The sequence below is a fragment of the Nanorana parkeri genome, unplaced genomic scaffold, assembly GCF_000935625.1.
Source record: "Nanorana parkeri isolate BGI_ZX_2015 unplaced genomic scaffold, ASM93562v1 scaffold928, whole genome shotgun sequence".
NCBI lineage: Eukaryota > Metazoa > Chordata > Amphibia > Anura > Dicroglossidae > Nanorana > Nanorana parkeri.
Window position 1 is genome coordinate 165,427 of NW_017307196.1, and position 8,262 is coordinate 173,688.

The following is an 8,262-nucleotide window of genomic DNA, read 5'->3' on the forward strand; positions in this document are numbered from 1 at the left end:
AGGGGAATCAGAGTGAGGTGGGGACCCGGCTGACAGACTGGAGGGTATATTGTTCCTGCAGGGAGGGGTGGTTGCGTGCATAGAACAAAGGATACATTGGATGTCAGATGGCACAGCTCCAGTGGGCTCATTGAAATGTGGGATTTGACATTTACACACTACAATGAAGACAGGAGAAGCTAATAAATGACATGAGAACAGAAGGCTCTGGCTCCTCTCCTGCACTACTAAAGGGCTCGTTCTCTTTACCTAGCAACATGAAGATGACAGTCCAGCGTAGTAGTGCAATGACAGTCTTGAGTCTAAGCCGGATTATTGACGGTCCTGGGTCTGAGGTGGTGCACGGACAGTCCTGGGTCTGAGGTGGTGCACGGACAGTCCTGGGTCTGAGGTGGTGCACGGACAGTCCTGGGTCTGAGGTGGTGCCCCGACAGTCCTGGGTCTGAGGTGGTGCCCCAACAGTCCTGGGTCTGATTTATCTATTACATGTATTTATGGAGTGCTATGAATTTACACATCACTTTACATACTATTCCTTCACATCAGTCCTTGCCCATGACAATTTAAGGTCCCCATCTCACATCCTAGGGCCAGTTTAGACAGGAGCCAATGAACCTACCAGCATGTCCATGAAGTGTGGAAGGAAAGCCACACAAGCACAGTGGGAACATGCAAACTGGCTGACATTCATACTGAGGACCCCAGTGCTGCAAGTGCTGTGTTGTTTCTATAACAAGAAGTATAGGATAACATTGAGCGATACATTGTGTATTGTGCCTAAAACGTTTCCAGGAAAGCATGTATCTGATCTAATGTCTTGTATTCTTTTCTTTATGAATGCTCCCACACGATGGTTGGACATGCAGAAGGTAAATATCTTCTAATAACGTGTCTACCACCGTCCAGCTTTTACAGAGCAGACAGTCTGTAATTGTATTCATCTCTCATTTACTCTCTAGGGAAAACTCTGCAGCTTTATTCACACAATCTAATAGGTCTGTTTGAACAAGCCAAGAAACCCGGCCTAGCAGGTCATATACAAACACATCGCTTCCCAGACAGGATATTACCCAGGTAGGTGCCACTAGAAGTTATCTTCGTCCTATCTTTTCAATGTGTAGCCTTTTCTGTCATAACGTTGGGCATTGTGAACTGAGCGTATGATAAAAGAAATACATAAATGTTAGACAAAGCTGGCATGACCAGTGAAATGTCAGCGGGGACATGGAGCATAGGGACGAGCCCTGGAAGTGGGTGGTCTCGCATCAGGAGATTGCAGAATGTGATGACGTTGTCTGTAGGGCAGATTCCTTCATTTGGAACTATGAAATCGGATTTGCAGCAAGGTAAAGTATTAGCAAAGGCAAAAAACTAAAATCACTATAAACCCATATATGTGATGTCCCTTTTGGATCTAGGATGTAGTGGTCTAGTGATTTTCCACAGCTACTGTTCTGTGCATTGAATTTAACAGTCGGCGGATGAGAATCCTCTTTTTGCCACTTGCGGTTTTGCCATTGTATTAAAACAGCCAATCCGCAGGCACGTTATTCCGGGAGGAGGTACTTGTATGTCCTTCCATGAAGACCTTTGTGCACGCCTGCGGCTGCTGAAGCCGCTACTCCTGCTGTCATTAGAAACAGCCGATCAGACCGGCTCTGGGACTTGTGATCATAGCGATCACATGGACATGTTTACATTGCCAAGCCCTCCCCTTCCTCTTACATCAGAGGCAGGGGAGAGTAAAGTGAGTAATGAATGGATGGATCCATTTATTGCTTCCTAGAAAAAACAAGCTGCAGCAGCACAAAAAAAAACACACAAATAAAATAGAATGTTTAACCCTTTCACCCTCCTCCTATACATGTTAGATACATTCTATTTCTGCTCTGTGTGTATTAATTACTTCATCTCCCTTACCCTGCACATCTGTACATTAACCATTTCATCACCTTCGGCAGTGTATGGCCTTTGCACCATTACCAAGCTCCATGTTTTATTCCCCTCAATACCGGCATGTTTCTTCATTTCCAGAAAATTGCGGCAAAAAAATCAGATCCCGCTGGAGTATCTACTTTCCAAAAAGGGATCATTTTGGGTGTTTTCATACTGTCCTGACATTTTTATTTGATATGTTTTATAACAGAAAGTAAGGAAAGTATTTTGTTTAATTATTTTGGTCTTTGTATAATAATTTTAAAAAAAAGAGATTAAATGCCACCAAAAAATGATATAAAATTAATTTTGGCACAGTGCTGCATGATGGAGTAAGTCAGACTTTCACAGCACTGAAAAATGGCCAGGTAATGAAGGTAACATGCTGGCACAGAAGTGGTTAAACATCATAGTTCAATGCAATCAAAATGTAACGGAGGTTCTACGCTTCCAAACTACTAAACATAAACCTTGCGGTTTGACCCCATAAAATAGATGGTATGTGGCAGGAAACCTTCCCAAGGGAGGAGGGAAGTTCATCTTTTTAAGATGTATGCATCATCGCAGTCACCAGCTGGATTTCAATAGTATTTTTACAGTCTGAGTGGTTTTAATACATTGTGTTTCCTCTTGCAGGAAGTTTTCTCTCACTACAAAGATCCCAGAAACAAAGGGTTGCCACAAGTGCTGTATTGGTGAGTATCCACATAGGAGGATGCACGACTGTTGTACAAGACTTTGACAAATGAGAGGTTGGCGGAGCCTAATAGAGTTATACAGACTAATCGTGGCATTCTGCAGAGCTTAGCTGGGCATACACAGTTAGAATTGTGTTCCAAAAAAATAGTTTTGGGAGCATTTGTTCGATTCTCTATTAGTTAATGGGGTCAGTTTTAGGATTGATTTCAACCATAGTAAAAAAAAAAAAAAAAGTTGAAGGAGCAGGTTAGGCAGCATTAGGATTCTTTGTGTATGTGTACCTATACTGTGCAGCTCTTTGTATGAACTAGGGATGCACCGATACTAATATCGTTCTCAGTGCCGATACCAAGTATTTGGGCGAATATTCGTACTTGCCCAAATGCTCAGATACCTTCCCCGTTACCGGAACTTCTGGTCAGAGGAAGAGTTCCTCTGACCAGCAGTGCCGTAGGGGAACACCGAGCCAGCTTCCCATGGGATCAGGAAGCTGGGCGGCGAGTAATGACCCTCCTCCCAGCTTCCTAATTGGCCAGGAAGCCGGTTACCTGGCCAAGTTTAATCAAGCAGGTTAGAAAACATGGAGCCAGCTTCTCTGGCAATCAGATTGCCTGGCAAGCTGGCACCATGGCAGCGGAAGCACCTGTATCGGTACCCGGTATCGGCGAGTACCGAAAGCAAAGTATCGGTACTCGATACCGAAAAACCAGTATCCGTGCATCCCTAGTATGAACTTTAGCATATCGTATTACGTGCAGGGCACCTGTTATGCATTCAAACAATCCAAAATGTTGGAATGCATAACAGGTAAAAAAATATACATGCATCTTCACAGACGTGTTCACTTAAGGTGAAACCATAATCAGACTTTGTGAGTGATTTGTTTGATCAGGCTCCTGTGAAGTCACTTTTTACTGACTCTTATCTTTCTCTCCTTACAGTACGTAACCCATACACGGGGCACAAGTATCTGTGCGGGGCACTGCCCTCTGGCATTGTGCTATTACAGTGGTATGAGCCCATGCAGAAGTTCATGTTGATACGGGTTGGTAATTTTTATTTATTTTAATTTTTGTTATATTATATTTACTAGCAAAACATGTCATTGTATACGGAGGTGTATTAATATTATATTTGTATCTTCTATTTTAAATGAGAAGTAAATCAATGTTCTAATTGTCATCTGCAGTCTTTTATAGTCACTCTCTTGTCTTGCAGCACTTTGACTTCCCCCTTCCAAGCCCAATGAGGGTGTTTGAAATGCTGGTGATCCCAGAGCAGGAATACCCCATGGTGTGTGTGGCTGTCAGCAGAGGAATAGAACCCAATCAGATTGTTCAGTTCGAGACCATCAACCTGAGCTCCGCCTCTTCATGGTTTACAAAGATTGGAACAGGTGCCCATCGCTTTACTCACTTCAAAAGAATCTTTATTGAAAACGTAGAAACTTTAGGTTTTAGAGATTATCTAAACCCAAATGTCACATATTGCAGCTTATCAGTTCTTGGATGTGGTGGCTGCATTAGATTTCTTGTTTTCAGGCTAACAACATTTTCTGCAAGTACAGAAAATACCTGTTGATCCCGTTAGAAATCCAGCATTCTAAATCCCAATCCAGTTTTTTTTTTTTTTTTTTAGCTGTCTTCGGTGTACTGGAAATTGCCTCCCCCAATGTACTGGAGATGAGGATAGGGTGGTTTGTTTGTGTGCAAAACAGGAGAGCCCTCTAATATATTATACATTTCCTTTGCTCTGCATGGGTAAAGGAAAAGGATCACTTAACCTCCCCCACCCTCCAGCAGCATGTACTCCATGCTCCTGCCCTGTTTAGTTCAGCTGCTGGGACTGTGGGGTAGTACCTGGGCCTGATCACGTGACCTACTCCACCTCTCCCATGCGACAGTTTGTTTTCAAAGTTTTTATTGGTTTTCCATAATGTATAGCAAATTATAAAATGCGACAGTTTGGAGTGAGATAAGAGAAAGAAAAGGGGAGCGTGTGCTGCTGGTAAAGGGGTACGAGGTAGCATGGGCAAAGGAAAAGGATCACCCCCACCCTCCAGCAGGATGTACGCCATGCTCCTGCCCTGTTTAGTTCAGCTGCTGGGACTGTGGGGTAGTACCTGGGCCTGATCACGTGACCTACTCCACCTCTCCCATGCGACAGTTTGGAGTGAGATAAGAGAAAGAAAAGGGGAGCGTGTGGTGCCGGGAAAGGGGTACGAGGTAGCATGGGCAAAAAAAAAAGGATCACCCCCTCTCCAGCAGGATGTACGCCATGCTCCTGCCCTGTTAAGTTGAGCTGCTGGCACTGTGGAGTAATACCTGGGCCTGATCATGTGACCTACTCCACCTCTCCCATGCGACAGTGATTGGTGCCTCTTGATTGGCCCAGTGCTGTCATATGGGGTCCGGCAAGGAGTCCATAGCCCCTTGTAAGCTATGTCAATGCAGTTTGGAGTGAGATGAGAGTGAGAAAAGTGTGCTTCCGGGAAAGGGGTACGGGGGTAACATGGGCAAAGAACAGGTTCACCTTATAATGTGATGGGCTTACATGGCTATTGATCCAAAATGTTTCTTATACAGTGTGGTAGACAGATTACAATTAATAGTGGGAACTACCCTGTAAAAATAAAACACAATATTGTCTAATAATAATCATTTATATAGCGTAGTAATGTACCGAATTACTACATAGTGCTGTGTTTGCCTTCAGTACCCAATGGGAGCGTAGAATATAACTATCAGCTTTTCTTAACGTTTGCTCAATGTTAATCTGTCTCGGCAGAGGGTCACCAGATCGAGGCCATACATGTGACACAGCTGGAGAGAGACACCGTGCTGGTCTGCCTGGACCGTAAGTCAAGTCAGCCTTCACTTCATCAACTTGCTGATGTTTCTGCCTGATTTTGAGTTTCAGCACTGCTATAGCTTTGATGGACTTTTATTATCTCATTTCAGGTTACGTGAAAATAGTAAACCTCCAGGGGAAACTCAAGTCCAGTCGCAAACTGGCCTCAGAGCTCAGCTTTGACTTTCACGTCGAGTCTGTCGGTGAGTGTGTAAAAAAAGCCTCCTTCTGTTTATATGTTACAAGTATTTACTGTATATAGCTCCATCCAGAAGCTTAAAAATCTAGTCCCCATCTCATATACACACACACACATACACATAGAGGGGCCAGTTAATGTACCAGCTTATCGTTGGAGTGTGGGAGGAAGCCAGATTATCCAGAGGAAAGCTACGCAATCAAAGGGAGAACATGCAAACTCCATGCAGATAGTGTTCTGGCCAGGATTTGAACCGAGTATCCCAGTGCTGCAAAGTATCCAGCTTCGCTCTGGCGAGTTTCTATGATATCCAATGATAATGACTTGTATGTTTTCCAGTGTGCCTGCAGGACAGCGTGCTGGCTTTCTGGAAGCACGGAATGCAAGGAAAGAACTTCAGATCCAATGAGGTGAGTTTATGTCATTTATATGTGTTTGTATTATTGTATTTTTTATTAGGGATGTACCGATACTAATATCGGTATCGATGCCGAGTATTTGCTCCGATGCCTAGCCCGATACTTCCGGTATCAGGAAGCTGGGCAGCGCGTCATTACAGGCTGCCCGACTTCCTGATTGGTCGGGGAGCCAAACCGAAAAAATATCGGCACTCGATACCGAAATTCTAGTATCGGTGCATCCCTATTTTTTATTTTTCAGATTATTGCTTTACTTAATCAAACCTCACATGACTGCAGAAATGCAAACCACACTTACATTGTAACAGTTCTGGTGTAGAGTTCTGCTTTAAAGTGGACGTGTGCTCCATTTTTGTGTTCCATTTTTTTGTGGAAGGTTCCTTATCCAACCCGACCCTTCCTCATTCGCTATACTTACCTCGATCTCGCTCTGAGGCCTACGGCATTGTTTACATTCCTCTGCTGGCTTTTGGACCCGAAGTCCGAGCATGCTCAGATAAGCCCCGTAGACTTCTGTAGAGCTGGTAGACGAGTCATAAACATTGCTGAGGGGTTTGAAGCAAGATCTAGGTAAGTATAGCGATTTGCAGGGGGAGGATGGTCTGCTTTGGGGGTGAAGGGAATTTATCAAAACTGGAGCACAACAGAATCTGGAGCAGTTGCCCATGGCAACCAATCAGCTTCTCTCTTCAGTTTGCCCAGGTACGATTTGAAAATAAGAAAGAGAAGCTGATTGGCTGCAGTGCACAGCTGCTCCAGATTTTGTCTGCTTTAGTTTTGATCAATTCCCCTCAATGAGTTTTATTGCAGTGCTCATGTGCGAACAAGAATAATGGTGAGAGGAGAGAGATGACCTCATCAATCTGCTGGTCCTCCTTTCACCGTCCATTCACAGGTTGGGGGCAGGGAGGTGACCTAGTTATTTTTATAACCTGCAGAAGATAACAATTAGGTCTTTGCTTTATTTTAGGTTACGCAAGAGATTTCAGATGAATCGAGAGTCTTCCGCCTACTGGGATCGGACAGGTAATATTCCAGAACCAAATATTAGAAGAACTGACTGTACATTACACAAGTGCATTGTATTGTGCTAGTGAACGTTATCCTAAAAATTCAATATATGAAATTACGGATGCACCGATACTAGTATTGGTATCGGTGCCGATGCCGAGTATTTGGGCAGGTACTCATACTCGCCCAAATGCTCCGATGCTTCCGGTATCAGCAAGCCAGGCAGCGCCTCATAACACGCTGCCCGGCTTCCAGACTTGGCTGGGAAGCCGGCTCCATGCTCCCTCGTCACTGCTCGTCTCGTCAGCTGTCAAACCCGGCTGCATTTCTTATCAACAATCAGGGACCGGAATGCTGGTCATGTGATCACTATGTATACCTGGAGCAGTTTTTAGCAGTATGAATGGCAGGTGTAGACCGTAGCGGAAAGTTTCGGCACTGATGCTCTCCCCTTCTCCTCTCTCACAGGGTGGTGGTTTTGGAAAGCAGACCTACATCCAACCCGACAGCTCACAGCAACCTGTACATCTTGGCCGGCCACGAGAACAGCTACTAAAGTCGTCACAGACCAGTGTTTAAGAAATACGACATAGGAATTTAAATTCCATCACAAACGCCTTCTTTTTGGACTCTACAAGCTGATAGCGCCCCGACCTGTATTTTATTGATGGTATCTGTATTATTTGGTAGGACTGTTTTTAACCTTTTTTTTTTTTTTTTGTGATGCTGGAAACAGCTGCACTTTTCACCACCGTGTGGTGTTGGTTTTTAATTGATTGCTTAACAAAAAGCTGTGACATGCAGCCCTCTTATGACACGTGGAAGGGGGTGGGAGAAGCAAAGCATTACTATGTTCTTATAGAGAAAATTAAGGGGTGCCTTCTCATATTTTCTGTTACCTTTTGGCCGTAGCCCGGCTGGCTTTTCCTTTTTTTTGTGTTTATGTTGTTGTTTTTTTCTCCGTTCGGCTCACCGGAGTGCCACTTACTTCACCAAGTAGATCATACTTGGCATAAATTCTCTCCCGGTCGCTCCAGCACCAAGCTTTGACCTTATAAGCTATTTCTTTAATTTTCATTTATGTCACGCTTAGCTTCAGACTCCGAAAACATTTATACGCCCAGTTTGTTTTATACCCGCTACACAATC

At 44.1% G+C, this 8,262-nt stretch overlaps 1 protein-coding gene across 1 annotated transcript in view; it reads left to right on the top strand.

Moving 5' to 3' along the window:
• The window catches only part of MAP4K5 (mitogen-activated protein kinase kinase kinase kinase 5), a 96,282-nt gene extending 88,234 nt beyond the window's left edge, over nucleotides 1–8,048 (top strand). The window contains exons 23-32 of the mRNA XM_018566242.1: nucleotides 867–869; nucleotides 960–1,074; nucleotides 2,572–2,630; nucleotides 3,576–3,679; nucleotides 3,853–4,032; nucleotides 5,424–5,490; nucleotides 5,595–5,687; nucleotides 6,023–6,093; nucleotides 7,073–7,128; nucleotides 7,582–8,048. Coding sequence (XP_018421744.1) covers nucleotides 867–869; nucleotides 960–1,074; nucleotides 2,572–2,630; nucleotides 3,576–3,679; nucleotides 3,853–4,032; nucleotides 5,424–5,490; nucleotides 5,595–5,687; nucleotides 6,023–6,093; nucleotides 7,073–7,128; nucleotides 7,582–7,669 — 836 coding nt within the window. The 3' untranslated portion in view covers nucleotides 7,670–8,048. The remainder of the gene's footprint in view (nucleotides 1–866; nucleotides 870–959; nucleotides 1,075–2,571; nucleotides 2,631–3,575; nucleotides 3,680–3,852; nucleotides 4,033–5,423; nucleotides 5,491–5,594; nucleotides 5,688–6,022; nucleotides 6,094–7,072; nucleotides 7,129–7,581) is intronic.
• Nucleotides 8,049–8,262: the final 214 nt, after the last annotated feature.